Here is a 21,904-nt window from a genome sequence, read left to right on the forward strand (position 1 = left end):
AGCACGAGGCAGGCTCCGGGATGATGATGCTTGGAAAGGGGGGTAAAGTCGGAGCGCACGTCTCGCCCGCTGCGCACACTCGCGCAGCAAAAGTGAAGTGAAGATGCCCCTTCCCTCTCGAGCAACAGTCCAGCCCGCGAGCCGTCCACTTCTTCTGTTCCTCCTGCCAGAGCGCCAAACGGTCCCCTTTCACGGCTTCCAGGAGGAACTTGCGCGGCCGGGGCTCGTCCAGCTCGGACGAGGCGAGAGGAGGCACCGGGGATCCGGAGCGCCGTCACCCCGATAGCGTATCCGTGGAGAGCTACGGGTCGGCAGGCATGGGCGCGCTGACAAAGGGACGTTACCTCTCCACGATGGGCCTCCTGCTCCTGGTTTATTGCACCGTGTCCGTCATCTCCAAAGGTAAGGGCTGTGTCCGCGCGCGTGCATGGTTACGTTTAAACCCGGCGTGTTTAAAAAGAAAAAGAAAAAGAAAAGAGCGTTCCCCTCGTGCCATGCTCGCGGTTACGCACCGCTTGTCACGTTTGTACCGTGTTTGTTAAGATTTGGGATTTTTTGTTTCTGGTGGAGGTTTGAGGACACGTGCACAGTCAGTGTTCAACGTGGGTTTGTCTTTATTCATCCGCGGACTTGCTGTCACAGTTTGGGCTCTGTGTTCCACCGATGCGCAGCAGAGCTTCTGGCACTGACTCACCAAGCCACAGCTCACACTGTCAAGTTCCCACACTGCCTCTCATCTCTGTCATATCGCCCGCAAATAGATGCTGCTTGTCCTCGCAGACTTTAATGAATCCATCATCAGGAGTGTCGGCTCGAACACAGGCAGGCCTGTGCAACAGGCATGTCAACGCGTCCCCCCCCCCCCCCCCTCCTTCTCTCTGGGAGTTACTGTGCTCGTTCTGTGGACGTCTGTCTGCGTTTTAAAACGATCCACTCCCCGGTATCATCATGAACTGGGTGCAGTGTGTTTTGAAATAAGGAGGAGGGGGGGGGGGGGGGGTATGGAAAGGCGCAGGGGCAGCCGTTTGTGTTGAATTCAAGCACAAGATAAGAAAGGCACTGTGCTCCCGACGCACCTCAAACGGTGTTTTTGAAAGGGCGGGGGGGGGGGGGGGGGGGGGGGGGTTGCCATGCACTTTTAAGGCACATTTTGATAGGTGGGGTGGGGGGCTGTGTCTGTCCCAGTTTGATGTTGTGCTTTTCATTTTCTTTTTCTTTTTTTGAAATTGAGAACAAAAATCAAGAAAAAAAGGATTTTTATCCCGATATAGAAAAAGCACCAAGTGATATTTGATGCAGAGACTTTTCCGTGGCTGAGGCTTTTAGTGAGTTGTTACACTGAAACTCACCCATTTTTAATCAAACGTTGTGACTCAAGCACACAACTCCACAAGAATATGTTTGCCTTTCAGTCATCTGTCAGTGTTGTTCATCGCTCTCCGCCTACTGCAACGGCTGCGGCACAGAGCAGATTCTTCCTGTTAATGCAGGTTATAGGTGAGTGGTGTACAGTGATGGTACACCCCCCCCCCCCCCCAGGTGAACTGAGAGCAGTAATAGATTGAGGTCACAGCATCGCGACTCCATTGCCCGCCACCACAGTCGCAGAACATGGTTGTTAGATTGAGCACTTTAGCTTTTTCATCGTATTGGTGCATCTGGTGGAATCTGTCAGATGGTGTTATCGTTATTGTTTGTGTATTGCGCGCAAAACACCAAAGTTGCCAGGCCTTTGGGAGTTTAGTACGCAGCTCGCACGCAACTATCAAATAGAAGAGTATGTTATTCGATCCAGTTTCACTTGTTTTGAGTTTGTTTTCATGGAAGGGAAAGAGGCGCCATGTCTTGTAGAACAAATATGAAAATCTGCCCAAACTGTAAAGGCCACTGGTTCAAAACGAATAATCCCAACGTGGCTATGCATTTCAACCAATGGGACCCCTTCAAATGAAACAATGTCGTCTCTCAATCCCCATCGGCACAGGTTGCGTACAGTATATTTATGAGCCATGAGAAGTTTAAAGGGTACTCCAGCTATTTATTGTTGCTCCGCCATAATGTTGGTGGACTCACAAGAGACAGTTAAAAAAAAAAAATAAAAGGAATCATAAAATTTGCAGCAGCAGAGGCCGAGATGTCCTGACTTTCAGTCCCTAGTACAGGCCAAGCTCCAGAAGTGCTGGATCCTACAATTCCCATAATACCTGAAAATGGCCACATTTTTCAAAAGCCCACACTTCTGTTTGTAATGCAGGCTTTCTGCTCAAGCCTCAAGCCTCAAGCCTAAACCCCGACGACAATGTCAGGATTATCTCGACTAAACTAGCCAGAATTTCCCAAGAAAAACAACAGAGAAAACATTTTGTATAGAAAAAATACATGTTTTTTTTTAATTTATTCTCCTATCCTGTAAATAATCTTGTAACCCCTCTTTGTCCCCTACGTGGGTAACCAGTGATTTAGATTTAGGTGTTTTTCATAGAAAAGACTGATCATACAATCAGATTCGTTGCTATTAAACACTTTTTACGTTGAGTTTTCTTTCAGTAACCCTGGAAGGAGACACTGCACTGAGGACTCCCGTTTCCCACGTACGTCGCTCTACTGTACACCAAAGGAATCAAAACCCAAGGGTTCAAAGAGGCAAAAGATGTATCAGTTGTGAGTCAGTTGTTTGTTGGAGGCAGTTTGAATTAAAATTTCATTCATTGTTTATATTTGTCACCTCCTTTGTGCGAAGTCATAGCAGAATTCTGTATTGGGCAAACGGGCCCAGTGCGCGGCTTCTTACTTGGAAGAGACTTTTGTTGTTTTTGTCAAGTCAAATTTATTTCTATAGCACATTTCATGCAATGTAAGCCCAATGTGCTTCTCACACAACAAACATGAACAAAATAAAACATGAAAACACATTTAAATATTTAAAAAAAAAAAAATGCCATAAAGATTATTTAGCCATCGACATAAACATACCCGCCCACACACACCCAAAGAGAAAGAGAGGGAGAGAGGCCCTAGCTAGCCACAGGCCGGACAGAACAGGTAGGTCTTAAAGTTAGCTTTTAAAAGACGACACAGTTGTGGTACATCTTATATCATCGGGCAGTTTGTTCCAGAGAGCGGGCCCTCTATAACTGAATGCACCTGTGGTCATGGGTTAGGGATGGGTATCGTTAAGATTTTAACAGTGCTACTATTATTATCGATACTGCTTATCGATCCGGTACTTTAACAGTACGCTTATTGGTTCTTTTTGTCATGAACGCGCTCATATTTATAGATAAACAATCAGCTGACCAGCGGTTACTTTTTTATCAATATTTTCAAAAGGGTTTATATACATACATTTATATACATCGGACAGTAGAGAGACAGGAAAGGTGGGGGGGGGCAAAAGGGCCCGGGCCGGACTCCAACCCGGACCGGACTTGAGCCCGAACTGCTGCGGTAAGGACTCAGCTCATGTGGTACGTAAAAAAAAAGAAACAGTCGAAATGTCCATCACCATCATAACTTCCCTTCATGTTCCTTGTTTTATCTGAGCATCAGTCCAAGACTCAAAGATATTCAGTTAACAGAGGAAAGCAAGGAAACCCCCACATTTCAGAAGTGGAAATCACAGGATGTTTGGTATTTTTGCTTAAAGAATGGTGCCTGAATGCTCGATGCGCTCTGTCCAGCGACTCATCAGTTAATGAACTGACCGTTTTAGCTCTCGATGCGGCTGCATAAAAGTGTCACACAGCGCTCCGTGAATGCTTCCCTGGTGTCTGCAGGGATCAAAGTGACAGTTGGTGCCATCTCCGGCTCCTCACACTCAGCACTAAGGCCCTGGCCGTGTTGCCATTCCTCTGCATGTCACGTCAGTCTCAAAGGCCATGGACGTAACAACAAGGTGTCACACGGACTTCTCCCCGCAAGGTTTGACTCCATGAACCACACAGCAGCGAACACAGCGGCCCCCGACGGCGCTAGCTCGCACTCGGACGAGACTTAAGCTCTCGAGGATCAATGGAGATGTTGGCGGGCCTCGTTGGCTGGGAACCAGACTCACGCGATGGGGTCACGGAGGAGGTGCTCCTCCTGAGTAACACGGCAGTGAGTAAGCACGGCGTTGGCCCAGGGGGGCATTGGTCATGAAACACATTATCCAGCTTCCTGAGTGGCAGGAGGAAACATGACGTCCTTACAGATCAGGTATTGGTTATTAGCATGTGTTTATCACCCGATGAAGCCCTACTCAGATATGCAAAAAGGCTATCAGAGTGCACTGACATGTAATATCCCTCATAACCTGGCTCCTGATGAGGCTCTTCTTGATTTCATTTCACACGCAGGCATATTTATTTGGGAATTGATGATTAATTCTTGTGACGTGTGTGTGTGTGATTTAGGAAGAGAGCGGGTGTGTGCAGAGAAAAAATAATAATAATGTGGAAAGGGATTATCTGATATTTGATTTAGGATTGTTGATGTCATCCACTTCATTTGCCACTAATTCAACAGGCTCCGCAGTAAGTTTTCCTAATGCTGTATATGATGACAAGAATATGTAAGAAGATTAAGGTGTGGAGCTGCTAACGTTTGCCTCGCTGGAACGAGGCCCCTGGTGGCCGCCTCATTTGGCAAACATTCGCAGCAAACGGCATCTTGTAGCTCCGTAACCATTGCACACGTGGCGTGTGATGCTGCGCCTCTCTGTTTTCTGTCGCTGCAACCCTGCTTGACACGTGGACTCGTGGACTCTCCCCAGGCTTTAGTTCACCCTTGGCCTTGCGCTGTGGATTGTACCTCATTGTTGTTCTTCAGGTTGGGCAAAAGAAAGGAGAAAGAGAAGAAAAGAAAGAGAGACAGCGGGGTATAATGGATGCACAAAACTGTGGCTACTTTTATTTTCTAGCAGAAAATAGAAATCTCAAGGTTTTTTTATTCTGCTGTGTACAGGGCTTTCATGAAAACATACAAAGGTCAAATCTGTTATTTTCCCTCAGAGAAAGTAAAGGGGCTCTAATATTTTCCCTGCCGATCCCAGAATGAATCATCATAGTCAGGCTGCCGTGGGTGACAACGTGCGCACTTCACTGCCCAGATTTACATTTAAATGAAACCAAATGGCTGTACATTCAGAAATGATATACAGTAATGATGATGGTAATAAAAGCAAAGTCCTCGTTCGTATTGGACTGGCTCCTACTTGGGATTGCTGTCATTTGGGGACTTTGCAGGTACAGTCGGTGAGTTATGCCTTCGCTGTGTCAAGGCTATTACCTTCACATTTCAACGAGTGGATTCGTCAATGCTGCTGCCTAAGAGGCTTAATGTAGTCAGCAATCAGCCCCGCAGCCCGTTGGGTTCTCCTGTCCGCCGTGTGGCTGAATGGCACTTAGACATTCAACTTTGTTCCCGCTACTGTGCGTCATCTATATCTGTAGGTTTACGCTGTGAAGGCCCCGACGTATCCAGGGCGTCCGATAGCGCTGGTTCCGAAACCTTTTGTTGGGGATGTCATCTTCCTGGTACCCGAGCCGGAGAAATCATGACAGGAAAGGTTGTTGTTAGCCGACACATAGCAGCACATTTCTCAGACCCACATGAGAAACATTAAAGCTGCGCTAATCAATATCTTTATATTAACGACGGAAGAAATGACTGTGTGTGATGTAAAAGCTGTCGCCGGTCATGACAAACTCACCTGATCTCAGCTCTATCTACAGTTTTAGCATCTTTCAGCTTATTGTTTTGGTTTTTAACGGCCCGCAACTCGAACTGTTCTGGTTCTGTTTCACCACTTTCATCACCCCAACAGTTTTCTAGCAGCAGCAGGCAGCTGTTTTTAGTGGAAAAAGCTCCAATAAACCTGCTGTACACCACCTGCCCAGCACCAATTTGTGAGGTCAAGATGACAACCAGTATGGTGTGTAGCTAAGACGAACATGACATCCGACTGAATGATTAAGTGAAGCCTTAATGGCAATTCAGTGTCATTGTTAGGCTAGGTGATTTACAACATCATTTTACAATGTTTGTAACAAAAAAAACGTGCGTAGGTGTTGATTAATTGATTTGTCAACGGACAGAGAATTAATTAGCAACTATTTTGATGAACAATTAATTGTCTTTTTTTTTAACGTTCCATCTTGTCAAATGTGAGGATTTGCTGATTTTCTCTGTAAATTGAATATCTGAAGGTTTTTGACTGTTGGTTGGACAAAGGGAAGGAAAAGAAAATGACTGGACTAAAACTAGAAAAGTACTTTAAAGGAATTTTACTCAAGTAAAGAAAACGATAAAATATACTCGGATAAAAGTAAAAAGTAGGTTAGTTCGAATGTACTCAAAATCTTATGTGGTACTACTTTGCACTTTGCAGCCCGTGCATACAACTGATTATCAATGATGAATATGCAACCGCCTTCCTCTATATAGCCTCACTAGAATTAACCAGAAAGAGAACAAAACTCAGACAATTAAACGAAAATGGCTGACAATAAATAAAAGGTCTATGGAGACCACGGAGGGTGCAACTAGCATTATTAAGCCACATAAATTAATTAGCCTGACACTAAACAGTATAAACTCCACGGCGACTGCAGCCCACAAACACACACATTAAAGCTGAGACTGCACAGTTTTAACACACGGCATAGCGCGCAACACAGTGGCTGCTGACACTACAGTGATTTACAATAAGTGAGTTTGATTCTGTACTAGCTTAGTTACTGCAAGTTTATTTACTGTTCTGGGATCAACTTCTCTGCTTGTTCATTCTCAAAATATAGGTGACTTAGAGGATCCACCATGAGCATGTTAGCATGTTAGCCGGCCCCGACGTGCCTATTGCACAGGTGAGGTTTGATTTGGGTCACCTGAGGTAGTACTCGAGGAAAAGTAAAATGACAGATTTTTGTTACAGTAACGAGAGTAAATGTAGTTTGTTACTTCCCGCCCTGCAAAGCAAGGCATTTATAATTGAGCGTGAAAGTTTTTTCTTGAACTAATTTGACAGAACAAAAAAAAAGGAAGTCATAACTCAGAAAAAAGCTGGTAAATGGACCTTGTGTCAATATTTAGTCACAGTCACAGAAATTTAAAGACGTCACCATTAGCCGATTGATTTGGAAATATTTGTCATGATACATGATGATGTAATAATTACAAACAGCATCAAATACTGACATTTTAGTAATCTAGGTTCTCTTTTTCGCTCAACTACCATTTCCTAAGAATCAGTGTGCTTTGCGGACTGTTATTTAGAATTCCTCAGAAAATGCTTGGTGGCCTAATCTGTCCTGGATGAACGCTGCAGTTTCCGTCCCATTTAATGTGAGGGGACGGCAATCAGGACATTGAGGAGGCCCACTCAGCCACAGTGCTAAATCACGTAACAAAGCTGCAGATACCCGCCGTCCGTCTCAGTCAGGACATTCAATCAGTTGTGCCCTTCGAGCCACATGTCTTCATTCCACACGTCCTGTCCACGCTGCAGCCGAGCAATCTGTGTATGAGCCCTGAATGATACGTGTGGACACGTTTTTTTCCCTGTGATTTCTTCGTTTTCTCAACAGTTGCAAAAGAACTCCCTGAGGGTGACAAACACTTGGGATTTAAATGTGGTAGGCGGAGGATTCACTGTACTGTATAATGATGAGAAGAACATACTCTGCCTTTTATAAAAAGAGCTGGAGACAAGGTGTATTGTTTCTGTGATAAGGTTTCTAGACATCTGAATTGATATTTCATTCAATATGTATGCATTTAAGGCATGTAGCTGATATTTTTGCGCAAATTTAGAGCGACAATGGCCCAATCTTGATTCAGTCGGCATTGTTTAGTGTACATACAGCCGGTAATATGAAGTGCACGGGCCAAAACAACAGCCAGACAGCATAAGAAAAATATATTACATGGTAAATATCTGTGGAATATTCATACATCATAAATAATAGAAAAGAAGTACGGATGGAAACAACAGCTAAGTAGAAAAAAGTAATTTTTGGGGTGATAATCTGTTTAACAGCCACCACAAACATAACAAAGTGATATACAAAACTGTGCTCAAACAACTGTTCATTGAAAATCATATTAATTTGTGTAATCTTTGAAGATTCTTCTAAATAAACACATATTTATTGCGACAAACACTTAATCACACTTGTGCTGGAGCTTGAGAGTAATTGCTCTACAGTACAAGTAGTGCACCGCCTTTATAAAAGTCAGCGCTGATGTGTGTGTTTGTTTTCTCCCCACATTCGTTTGGTCTTTGCTGTCGTGCAAATGCAGGCGCTACATTGGAGCGGTAATATATGTACTCCAAATTTAGAGGTGTCAGGTTGCGCGGGCTCCATGAACTTCTTCATATCTGTGTTTACAGATGGTGTGCACCAGATGAGCTTTTTACAAGGCTGCTTTATGATAGCATCCTATTTAGCAAACCTCCAAGCAGCCATACGGCGTATTGGGGGATGTGTGTGTGTGTGTGTGTGTGTGTGTGACTGCGCACACATGCACACACGCATGCACGCATAATAATTAGGAAACCTACACACAGTCCCGTGTAAATTTTATTTATACTACATTGCTGGCTGTATTTGGTAGCATCTGGGAGTGAGCTTCTGCAGAACCAGAATCAAATGAAAGGCGAGGCCTCATCATCTTATCAGGTCGGAGAGAATTCAATATTGTTAACGAAAAACATGTCCCACTGATGTATGGGTCGCGGCTGAAATCTATGTCAGCCGATCTCAAGTAAATGGCCTTTTGAGTGACTGGAGTCTCTGAGTGACTCTCTCACATAATCCATCCATTGGAACCAAGGTACAGGAGTGTCATTAATCTGTATATTGCACGGGGTCCACCACCTTTAGTTTTCATGAGCCGTGCTAGCGGCTGTATGGATGGCAGTGCCAGTCAGTCTGTCGGTCGACTCCCACAACAGCTATTGGATGGATCACTATGAAATTTGGTTTCAGACATTCATGGTCCTGACAGGATGAATCCCCTGACTTTACCTGTAGAGCCTCCAGCAGGTGACAGTTAACACTTATGCATTGAAATCTCTCAACATCCACTAGATGGATTGGCACCAAAACATTTTGTGTGGACATTCATGGTTCTCAGACCAAGTATTCTGATTACTTTGGTTTAACCCCCCCCCCGACTTTTCACCTAGTGCTACCATGAGGTTGACCTTTGTGATTCTGAGGGAATTGTGTCAACAACTATTGGTTGGATTGCCATGAAAGTTTGTACAGGCATTCATTCAGAACTTAAGTGATAACCTGACTTGTCATTTAGCTCTATTTCAGTCGGCATTCTCCTCCCCTTCCGCTATCTGCTTGTTACCATTTTGCGAGGGCATCGTCGCTGCATCCCGGGCTTAGCAGCACCCAGGACGGTTGTGATTGGTTTAAAGAAATAAATTCCCCACCATCCCAGAATGATAACGGGTTGAGGCAGACCTTTCTCTGAAGTGTGGGGAAAGGTCTTGCTCTGCGAGACTAGGTTTAGTGCTAATTAGCAAATGTTAGCATGCTTATACGCTAAACTAAGATTGTGAACATGGTAAACATTATGCCTGCTACACATCAGCATATTCATGCTGTCATTGGGAGCATTGTTTCATGCTGATGTTAGCACCACTACCACTACTACAGCATGGCTGTATGTATGACCAAATAAGACACAACTTGGCTGATGTGAGCTTTTGCGGGTCTCTGTTGTTATTGACTTGTTGCATTAAATCCAGTATGGAATAAATCAGAGAGCATAGAGACAAAGAGTGAGGGGCCAGATTTCATTTAGCTAAGAAAGCAGCCAGGACAGTAACCCAGCAACGTGAGCTGCCTCCACTGAAAGGCCAGTAGTTGCAGAAAACCCTCTCCAATGCATAGATCACAGGTATTTTTCTTGGACGCCTGATGTATGGCCTGTGATATGCCAACCCTGATGGTTCGCTGCTGTCGCTGTACCCACTTTCATTGCCTTGGGTCAGCTGTTCAAACATGTCCTCTGTTGATCCATGGTGCAGCAGCAGGCCTACCGGGACAGAAGAGCGCTGAAGGACAAGTTGTGATGAATGGACTGCCGAGCGTTAGTCTCAGCTTTCAGCTCGCTGTGTCCTGTCCTGCCTGGAGGACTTCTCGGTCTCGCTGGTGGGCACATGTTAGTCATTGGACCTCGCGGTTTGGTATCAGTGGTTGACACACACACACACACACACACAGGTGCTGCAGAAAAAGCCAGGGAAGGATAGTAGTAGTAGGTGTATTGTGATTTGTGAAAACAGTTTATCCTCAATACGATGGCAGAGCTATGTATGTAAAAAAAAAAAAAAAAGCTTATCGGATGTATTTCCTTATTAAAAGGAGTTATTTTAAAGCCTCTGTATGTGGAACATTAACTCAATTCAAGGACAACTACCGTTTAAACAAATCCTTTTCTTTTCTCCGTCCTTTTTTTTTGTAAGTGGCCATGGTATAAGATTAATTATCTGAAGATCTTAAGGGTACCGATATGAAATTGGTGATACAGCTACTAAGTCACGTATGAATCACAAAAAGCAAAGCAAACAACATGAGGACATCGCAAGAGGTTGATCTGAAAATAGAATAATAAAAACATACAAAAGTACTGCCTATACTAGGTATACAGTATCTAGTAGATTTGCATATTGTCTTGTACTGATATGCCAAGGTGCTTCGTTTCAGTTGCCAAAATAAGTATTGGGAATAACTATTCAGTGAATCTATGCATGCAGGTATGTACTATACAGAGAATGCATGTTTGTGCTGTATGTTATAGAGTGCAACCTCCTTTTTTAAGACGCGTAAAAGCTTCAGAATTCACGAGTGGGGTATCTACTGACGTAAAAAAACGTGAGAATCTCTTAAGCTTGTTAACCACAGACCTTATTTCAGGCATCTAACCAAAAACCCATTCAAAAAAGCCTCTATAAACAGAGGACATTAATGATAGAAATAAACAAAAGGTGTCAGCGATAAAGGTAATTCATCATTTGGTCAAGATTTAATGAGAATCAAGTATTTACATTTGTAAATGACTAATTAATGACATTTTCCAGTCCATGATGAAATAATCATTAACAAAATGCTTGTTTACATGAGCAAGTGATTAGTTATTTCTTATATATGAATCTGTTCTATGATATAAATCACATTAACATTATTTTCTAACATGTCATTTGTAAAATGATTCAATCGTGTGAAAAAAGAAAATAACCAATGATTTAACCATTTCCACTGACTGGACTGTAGAAGCAGAACTTTCCTGAACTGCTGGATGTAGAATACAAAATGACACGAATATGAACAATAATAATACACCAATATATGCAATGTGCACTTAGACTAAGCTTTTTAGTCACTGTGGTCACAGAATATGGTGCCTCCATAATTTCAAAGCAGTCTGACATGTAACACATATGTTGTCCAAATTCATTGCAGCGGTCTAACAATCAATAATAGTCCTTTTTTTTATATATTTTAGGCAGACAATTCCTATAAGGGTTAACTTAATGTTAACTGTGCATGAAATTGTTAGTGAAATGTATAACATTTTTATTTATTATCAACCATTTCTGATTTTTCAAAACTTTCAGTAAATGTTTCACTCAGCAATATAAGTTCATGTATGTTAACGCGTGTAAATACATTTGCCACACATGGATTAGCCCACACAGCCAAGCCTCAGTTTTGAACAGGGGCTCTGCGTTTGATAGGCTGACTGACCTGAATTTGGCTTGTTCTGCGGCAAAACTAACTTTCCTCATTAGAAAAGTTTTGTTTTTTTTCTTTTTCTCCAGTTTGGGGCTTTCAGTTGAAACTTTTCAGTCTGCATTATGGCAGCTTCACATCATTTCTTCTCTGAGCACATGTCTTCTGAAGGGGGCCGAGGCAGAGTAGGACCAAAAAAGTCTCTATCAGCTTAGAATGAGGATGCCTGAAAATCTAAAATTAGCAGCACCGACTGGCCAATCAAAAGAGCCAGCAGCAGACCAAGAAATATATATATGTACATATCTCTCCATACTGTGAACTGTTTTCATGACTTTGTTGTTGCTATGGCAATGACATGTACAAGCGACTACATTCAGATTTTGTTGGTCAAGCCACCTAAATAATACAAGTATTTAAAATACCCACCTAAATTCACTGATACAATGTGTAAAAAAAAACAAAAAAAAACGATCATTATACGCACAGATTTAATTGACCTATCGAACTCACGTTAAGACAGTAAATGACAACATTTCAAACAAAGTGTTCTTTAATTCCACTGTTGGTTTTGTGCTGAAGTGACGCTTTTAGGGAATGGATGAGAGTGAATAAATTCAGTGAGGGCAAAATAGGGCGACAAGCAACAGTGTTTATGAGAATTGTTGTCTTCATTTTGAGAAAGAACGCCACTGGGGTGAGATAGAGGCCACCGGTCGCCCCACCATGCTTTATGGTCACGACACAGAAGCATTACAGTAAATTAGACGGTGGCATATTGATGCATTTTTAATATTTTAGAAAGCTCCTTTTGCCTTCCTCCTCAAAGGCACCTTCTCGGCCGCCTCTGTTTCATGCTCTGTCTGTTTTTGGCAGTCCCGTCTGCTCACTAGCCACACGAGCCACGTCTCTCCAACGACGTTACTTGCCGCGAGTATCAACCCAAGATTGACGAGCGATCAGGGGCAGCCTCTCAACAGACGCGGCCACTGCGAAACGGAGGGTAATATCAAAATACATTTAAAGCCTGTCACCGAGTCGGAGAACGTCAGGCATTAGTTTTCAGCAATGGGTTTCAGCATATTTCAGGATAGACTTCTGGACAGGAAAATGAGGCAGCCATGTTTTGATGATAGCAGACAGCTGCTGCTGTTTCCTCCCGAGTTTCTTTGCTGGAAGGTGATGAAACACCTGGCATGTGTTCCCCCTCCAACCCTTCACTGGCTGCTCACAACAAATGTTTTTGCCTGATTCATCGCTGACTAATGCCTGAGTCTTTGAGTTGCACCGTACTAAGTCCGTTGCCTCTGTGTTTTAATGAGTGTGGAGTTTGATGGGGCAAACAGTAGGCTCTCTCACTTGTTTTCTGTTGACTTGAGAGGTCCTGACAGCTTGGCTTGTGACCTGGTAAAGCATTTAGAATCTGAATATTGGATTGTGCACCGCTCTGCTTTGTCTTGGCGGGTAGTGGCTGTGTAACTCTTCAGTTCCGCGTGCGCCTAAGGCATCCTCCTACTGCCTTCTTTTCATGCTTGAAATTTTCTCTTTTGAAACTCATTTTGGCTTTTGATACAATCTCGGAGTTCTTCGGGGTCAGCACCGCTGCGGATTACTCAACCCTCCCATGTAAAGCAGCAAGTATTCATCTCAACCTCATGGGCCATGTTGCATCTTCGCTGATATGCTGTGGTCTGTGCCCACACAAAATCCCGGGGAAAACAAACAAAAAAACGCTCTCTTTGTTGCCGTCTTGTTTGTCTTTTTAAGCTGCATTAGCGTTAGTTTGAATTAATAGCAGTTATGAAACAATGTGGCGTGCTCTGTAGCTCTGGCCCGGAGCGGCTGCTTGTTTGGGAACATCTCATGTCAGCCGCTGGTGTGCGTGTGATTCAGCGTGCCTCCTACTGCAGCTTCTAACGTAAAATGCCATCCAGATGAACGCTGTCTGAAGACATCCCTCTGCTAATTGAATGATCAGCAGTGACCAAGCGTTTGGTCATGATGTAGTCATGCTTCCCTTACTATCTGCAGGTCCTTTAAAGTGCTCTATATAGAGACTCCCTCTGGCCGTCACCTTTGACACGTATTGTGTGCTGTGCTGGCAGGGAACATGCCATTTGAGAACAACACAGATCTGATGAATGTTCCTGAGTGACTTGTTTTGCATGGCTGTATATGTACATCCATAAATGAAGAATGTCTTTGAGACTTCAAACAGAGTACTCCTCGTTGTAACTGAGATGCAAATATTTCGGTTTTACGTTGCATTTTCAGTAATAACTAGGGCAACGAGGGAATTCTTTTTGGAATTGATTTATCTATAGTCCCTGAATTTAGTCATGTAATTTATATGGCGAAACGGATAAAAAAAACCCAACAACTTATAAGTCATAGGTGTTGCATTTACATTGTTATGAAGCAGCATGAACACATATCTGCATTTTTAAAGGCTGAAAATAGAAACCAGTTGAAATTTCTACTTCCATCGTGCACGTACTAGTACGTTCAATGTCTATCACGAAGAAACGGCCTGGAATTCACGTACAAAATCTTATAAGAGACACAGGTCTTCCCCAGTGTCTGGTAATAATGACATTCCCGCATGGAGACTATGAGATGCAGTTGGAGTTGAGATCCCGTTTTCCACACAATGATCATTACATTTAGGTGTTTCCTTCGATATCAAAACAGATTCAGGTGATTTTCGCCTTTTTGTCAGTGGATACAGTGCAAACAGGAACCGCTAGTAGCCAGTGCATCATGACTGTCCATGGAGACCCAATGTCTGTGCGACAGCATTTCCCTTTACGTGTATCAGAATCAGAATCAGAATCAGAAATACTTTATTGATCCCCGGGGGGAAATTGTACAGTACCGGTGCTCCCATTCCAGAGTAGAAAAATAGCATAATTTAGAACTAAAGGTATGTGCAAAATATAAAAATAAGAAATAGAAAATAAAAAATATACACATTTACAGTATTTAAGTGAAGTGAGGTAAAAAAAATATATATATACAGTAATAATGTATATATATGTATGGATGTGTTGCACTGTAGTGTATAACTATATATGTATTGCACTATACATGTATTGCACTTAAACATTCACAATAAATAGTGAGGTAGTGTATGACAGGTGAAGTAGATACAGATACAGATTTCCAGTCTCTTCCTGAGTGTCTGACACTCAGAGGGAGGAGTTGAACAGTCTGATGGACACAGGCAGGAATGATTTCCTGTGGCGCTCTGTTGTACATTTGGGAGCAATGAGTCTCCCACTGAAGCTGCTCTTGTGTCCGACCAGTACGTCATGGAGAGGATGTGAGACATTGTCCAAGATGCCCCTCAGCTTAGACAGCGTCCTCCTCTCTGACACCACCGTCAGAGAGTCCAGCTGCACCCCCACAACGTCACTGGCCTTGCGGATCAGTTTGTTGAGTCTGTTGGAGTCCGCCACCCTCAGCCTGCTGCCCCAGCATGCAACAGCATAGAGGATAGCACTGGCCACCACAGACTCATAGAACATCAGTGTAAATCACTCAAAGCACCACAGGAACCCTGGTTTGGAAAACTGATGGAAATATTCATTCTACAAGAAAAGGGACATCACAATAGGCGTGAAAGATCTATGAGAATTTGCTTTTAGTTGTCTTTTACACCATCAACACATCACTCTCTCCTATATCCGTTCATCCGTACTGATATATGCTGGGTTTTTTGGGGGTTTTTTTCCCACAAAAGCTGTCCCAGAACACATGCACAGTGCAAGCTGATAACATTTCTGAGTAGCCTAAGACATGTAGTGACAATGCTGCAAGCCTGAAAATAAAGGCAGTTAAAATGGACCTAAAACAGCCCAGGATTCAAAGGGTTAACAATCTTTGCATTTACAATGCTGAAATCTTTTCGTTGATATTACTTGATAAATGCCTCACAAATCACATTCATTGGCTAAGACAAAGAAAAATGATATATATAGTGTCTCTAGAGACCTGTGGTAAATATCCAGCCACTGACGTGCGAATAATTGCATGCCTGCTATGAGTAACAAGACCTTCCCTTGGTCTTTGAGAATGGCAATTTAATGTCATATTCTCAGCAGAGTGACGCAGACTGAGATATGAGTCGTCTCTTTTCGCCAAACCCCTATATGCTCGGAGCATGGGTAGTCCATATCCGCTCCGCAAGCCGAAAGATCTCCTGCGAAGTAACAGAAATCACCTCCCAACACTGAAAGGCTTTTAACGTCACCCGCTAGCAAGGATACACTCCGCCATTAGTGTGAGGGTTTGGATGGAGCAGGAGTTTGGGAGAGGAACATTTCAACGCGATTCACGGGCAGTGGCACTCGTCTATTAATGCATCAGTGGTGTTTTGCAGCAATATGAATTTTGAATCAGGCCTAATTAATGCAGAAGCATTGATTGGAGCTGACAGATCCATCAAACAGGGCTATTCAGCTTGGACAAACAGTGAGATTTGTAGTCAGTTGGAATTTGTACACCAGGTGGCTGTTCAGTGGTTTAGAAGAGCCTGAATAGGTGGTGGAGGAATATCAGGAAATAAAACCACAGTCATAAAATGTCACTACTGATTTCCTTTAGAAAAGACTCAACATCCATGGTGAGGTACTGTAACTCGATAGATGCATGCTGTATATGCAGACTGTGTGGAATAAATTGAAGTAGTCCATCACTACCTTAAGTCCTTGAGTAATGAGTGGCCCACAGGGCTGTATGGAAAGCAGAATGGTAATTGCGGGACAAAAAGGTTTCAGAAACCATTTCGAGACATTTTTGTTGCACTTCAGTGGCATCCGGAATATTCCACATTTAGTTCTGCCTCTATCCGCCACAGGGGAGGGCCGGAATAGAGAAACACATGTCTCTTATTCAAGAGAAGTGAAAAGGCACAAGTAAAAAATAATAAGACAAATATCCAGACGAGGCAAAATGGATTACATAAAATATAAAGTATAAAACCTTAAATCCGTGTCATTTATCATAATCCCCATGAGCTGCTTCTGCTTTAGAAACATCAAGTGCCACAAAAGACACTGCTGCACTGACTGTAAGAGCAGCATTAATTGGAAGAGCCTCTTTTATTGCTCTTCTAGTGATGATAAAGATGGGAGTTTTGCTCTTGATCAGAACTTGTACTGTAACAAGTGCATGTTGCAGCTCTTCAGGAGGCTTCAGATGTGCGTATTGGCCTCCAAATCTAAAACGATAGATGAGAAATGTTAGTTCACACAATCCATTAAAGCTAGTGGCAAAAAAAAATAAAAAAACAACAAAAAAAAACCACTCCATAAACTGTCTACAGCGTGACTGCTCATGCTCAGATATGATTCTTGTTTGCTGCCATCTGGTCTAAAACAGCGCTGTATACACAATGGTTCCTCCGCCTGCAGACTCTGACAATTGACCAACTGGTGGAAAACTAATTGCTTTAGTCGCCTTTAGTACGCTGCACTAACCTTGGGTAATTTAACAAAGAGTGCACAGCAAAGGAGGTCCGGCTATCTCGCTTATCCTCCGCTGCATCTGGCCCCTCGAGCAGCCTACTATTGATAGTTTGTCGTCGTTTGCTCTGCGCTCACTTGGAAGAGCGGCGTAATTAAATCTCCATTTGCAAAGCAACACAATCAATGGGGCACAGGGTTGCTTAAGAGTTTACATTTAATGGTATGGGCATTGCAAGGAGGGAAATGAAATGGAAAGGTTGATGCTGTTTTTTTCAATTTCATGGTTACACCCTTCATGGCAGCATCAGCTACATCACCCAGTAGCTGTTACAAAGTGTTACATCATCATGTTTTTATGATTTGCTGCAGGGTCGTGTTAATTGAAATGTAACTTGAATGAAATGATGAAATGAATCAGTTACTGTCGAAAACAACAGGACACAAAGTCATTGGTCTTCCTCAACCTCTATTTCCTTTGTTTGTTTTCCCACTCTCTTTAAAATAGATTAAAGTTGGGGGACTTGTGAGAGACAGATTCAAAAAAAAGAATGGTCAAAAAATGAAGCTGAGATGTTCACTTTTAGTACCTAGCGACAACACTGGGTACTACACTTCCCATAATGCAATCAATCGTCAAAATTACGTAGTTTCCAAGACCAATCTGAGATAACCCTGGTGATGTCACTGTGATGTCATCAGGGTGCAGTTTTTTAATAGACTTCAGAAAGATCTTTCCAGGAGACATACACCTAAAATGGCTATACAGAAAAGACGCTCCTCATGACTTCAGATCATGCCAAATAATCACTAATAATACATTTGAGCCAGCTCCATTCACTAATAAACACAGTGAGATTCAGTTGAAAGCTCAGAAAAAGCTGAGTAAGTGTACCATTAGTACCTTTATTCTTTAGCGTCAAACATAAATGTTTGTTCAGAAGACAGCAGGTCCATAACAATTAGCTTTTTTGGTTTTATGCTATAAATGAGAACTTAGGCTCAGAAAGCAGACTCATGAAAGTGAGTCAAGCTCCCAAAAAAATCTCGATCCTACATCTCCCATAATGCAACTCAGTAGCGTCTTTTATTCGATGCCCATGAATTTCAAACTCCCCAGTTTGTAATGCATGCTTTCTGTTAAAAAATATCCCTAACATGATGTGTGAAATTGGTGGAGTGCCCCTTTAATCTAGTATCCAGACAGGTGCAGGTCTGTGCTTTCATCAGAATTTACGGTTTTGACTTTCAGTCTCAATTCATGAGGCTGATGAAGGTTCCTGTCCAGACAGTCTGTGAGATTTCAGATGATGTTCTAATTTGATAAATGGCATATCCCTCTGTTGCTTGGCTTTGAGCGGCTCTGGTATTAAACTCTGATAAATGTTACTTTGTTGGGATTGTCCCCGGTCAAAGGCCTCTTTTAAAGGCCATGTTTGTCATAATCAGTTCTTTGCTTCTAAATGTAGTGAACCGTGCTTACAGAAGAAGACAAGAGCTTAAATGTCAGCCGCAGATCGGCTAGGAATCCTCCGCAGTTTGGCAAGGACATCTTGTGTGGCTCTCTTTGGCAGACGGCAACTTGAAGTAGTAATTGCTTTTTAGCATCACCGGGGTTCGGAGCCAGAGCGAATGTAAATACGATCAAATGAGATTCTGATGGTGGCCTGAGAGGCGAAGGGGGTGAAAAGTAATAAGAAGAAATGATATCACTGGGGAGAACAAAGTGCAGTGATTACATTTATTTCCACTGGCCTATTACTGGAGCACTGGGGGAAAACGAGCGCTGAGCTTTCTGTTTTTGCAGCAGGCCACAGGCCGTTAAGAGCCCACAGGCCTTTTTTATTCATGACATGTCGGAAAAACAGCTCGCTATACCATTGTCCTTTGAGAGTTCTCGGATGATTTAGACTGAATTCATTTGTGGGGGTAAAAGCATTTTTATGCTTATAAATTTCAATCCTGGTTTATATATCTAAATGTATGCCTGTAGAGGATGGATGTTTAAACTATTACCAAATTACCCCTTTTCCCCATTATCAAATCTGCCAGTGGGATGGGTACTTGTCATCTATTAGCTCTTGCTATTCACTTCCTGAAATAGATTTGCCGCAAGATGGATGTCAATGTCCCAAAACTTTGAAGCCTAAGTGGAGTCTTTTACCATTTCTGTAATATTAGGTTAAGGTTAGGTTAAATCATAAAAAGTCCCATTTTAGGCACAAGCAATGTTGACAAATGAATTTCATGTTTGTGCGCCATAATGGGCAAAGTAATCAAAGCGTCTCCTGCATTCATCATCAGAACAGTTCCAGGTGTTCACAGTGTCATCCTTATTAGCCACTGTCGCCTTGCTCGTGCACGTCATGAGTCTGGGTGGCAGTGGCAGTGGCGGCGTCCTGACTGGCAGACATGATGGATACCCCTTCATTATCAGGGCGTGCTTCTCTGCCCCTTGTCCTGTGGGACCCAGCCGGTGTGACATTTATTAATCGACTGCAGATAATTCCTAATAAAACAGCAGAAGTGCCAAGGCTGCACCGCCGAGATCTGGAATGGCATACGTTGTGTAAGACATGATGCATTACCATGCCAATGCCTGCCCTCGACAAGAAACTATTATTAACGGAAGGACTGCAAGCCTGGTGGTTTTTGCTTCTGAAGTTGCGCGTCTCAGCCGGAAGATTGGACAGCTGCATTGTGCGTCAGTGTGACATGACTTTTCATAGATGGTCAGATTACAGGGTACAGTCACTTATCTCACAGCCACTGCAGTTAGTCAGATACTTCAGATGCAGAGGGCATGTCAGTGCTAGCTTCAGATTTGCCTGGACTTTCTTGAGATTTTGTGCCTGATTTTCAAAGACGTGGTGTTCAGTCACTTCTCCCATATGCACTGCATTACGCTTTCCATTGTGCATTAGGTGAAGTGCACCCAGATATCATTTCTTCTATCGGATTATTTTCACTATCAATTAATCTGTGGATTATTTTCTCAATGGCCATCACAGTTCCTCAGAGACCAAGTTGACATATTGAAATTGCTATGAAATTTGTATGACCAACAGTCCAAAACCTATTCACTGTACTGTCACTGAAAACAAGAAAAGCAGCAAATCGTCACATAAGAGAAGCTGGAACCTTTTTGGATTCATTGACAAAGTGTTGACAAAGTGAACACAGGAGCTCAGCTATGTTATAGCCCTTTTCCACTGCAGGAACCTTTCCAGGAACGCAGGAACCTTCTACCTGTATTTGGACCATCGTCCCTGCTCTGGGGGCAGTACTTTGTAAAGGCCCAGAAACCACTGGGAGTTGGTTACGGAAGTAGCAGCCGGCTGTTTTGGAGACATCATAGTAAACATAACAGTGTCTCTGTATTGTTGTTTTGTTCTGTCAGCCTTTTCGTCGCAGTTTTTCAGATGAGGTGGAAACGCAAACAGGAGTGCACAAAAGGAGTTAGTTCCTGACTCAGCTCCCGAGTTTAATTCCCGGGGCTCCTTTGCTCTCAGGACTATGTGGTCAAAAAGGGGCATCAGTGATCTTTCAGAGCTAGACGATACATTGAGGTCTTGGGGGCAACTCTCATGTCTGTTCTACAGGGCCACACCGAGGCCAAGAGTTGTCCATTAGGTCCCGATAATATGAAACATCCTGTCTAAGGACCCACAGTCTGGCTAATATCAGTTGTTGGGTGGAGTAACAAATGACACTCTCTGTAAGTCTACCTTAACCTTCACCCAACTCCAACTGTGTTTCTCTGCCTGGGCATAGCTCCACCCCATGTGCTGCAGGCCACAGCGAGGGACACTTTGTCAGCTTTGGCTCATGATCAGCAGGGGTTTGCTTTTTGCTCATATTTCCAAACAGGCAGGCCTACTGCTTTACCACCTTTCCCGTCATCCACAATGTCATGATGTTCCAGGACCTGCTGCACTTTCCCAGAGCCCTTCATCTCATTGTAAAAGCCAAGATGCTGCCGCAACACCATGCCGGCACATAAAGACCCCTGTCCCTTTGTCGGGCAAGCAGAATGATGCACTGCGCCACTTTGAAATGAGCTACTTACAGCTGAGTGATTCTATATGCACACACAATATTACACTTTGCACTTCCCTTTGAGTCATCATTGTTTGCCACTCTTTTTTTTTGTGGAGCTAAACTGCATGACGCACAATCATGGGGGGCTGCTTTATTGTTTTGCCAACGGAATTCCATTTCACAGCTCCATGCTGTGAAATGGTAGACGCAAGGCAGTACACAAGATGGGCCAGCAGCCAAGGCAGGAAAGAGCTTTTCATTAGTCTAATATTCCTCTTGTGCATTGGCTGCTTTATTATGCTCCTGTTTCTCTTACCAGAGAGAGAGATAGAGGCAACGATGTGGTGATGTAGCAGAACCTCTTGACCTTAGACTTAAATTATTTGAAATATCCCCTCGGTGCTGAGATAAATGACAAAGATTTATTGCTGTGCTCTCTATATCGCTGCTATTTGTTGTCCACAAGCCAAGGAGGGCTTGATGAAATGTTTTAGAACAGCCATTTCAGACGTTTGGTCTAACCTGCTCTTGCTAAGTACCATTTTAATATCATTTGTTAAAGATGCAAGAGGCAGTGCAGTTGCTGTCCAGTTAACTGTAATCCCCCCGGTTGTGCGCAAGTCACTCTGGCGTAGTGCCCGTCATCACTCGGGCCATGGGGTGGGA

General features: G+C 43.2%; 1 protein-coding gene across 1 annotated transcript in view; it reads left to right on the forward strand.

The window, feature by feature from the left end:
* Nucleotides 1-317: 317 nt before the first annotated feature.
* Nucleotides 318-21,904, forward strand: part of unc5db (unc-5 netrin receptor Db) — a 156,226-nt gene continuing 134,639 nt past the window's right edge. Inside the window, 3 exon segments of the mRNA XM_070903772.1 lie at nucleotides 318-402; nucleotides 10,028-10,104; nucleotides 10,106-10,151. Coding sequence (XP_070759873.1) covers nucleotides 318-402; nucleotides 10,028-10,104; nucleotides 10,106-10,151 — 208 coding nt within the window.

The sequence above is a fragment of the Enoplosus armatus genome, chromosome 4 (genome assembly GCF_043641665.1).
Source record: "Enoplosus armatus isolate fEnoArm2 chromosome 4, fEnoArm2.hap1, whole genome shotgun sequence".
Lineage (NCBI taxonomy): Eukaryota > Metazoa > Chordata > Actinopteri > Centrarchiformes > Enoplosidae > Enoplosus > Enoplosus armatus.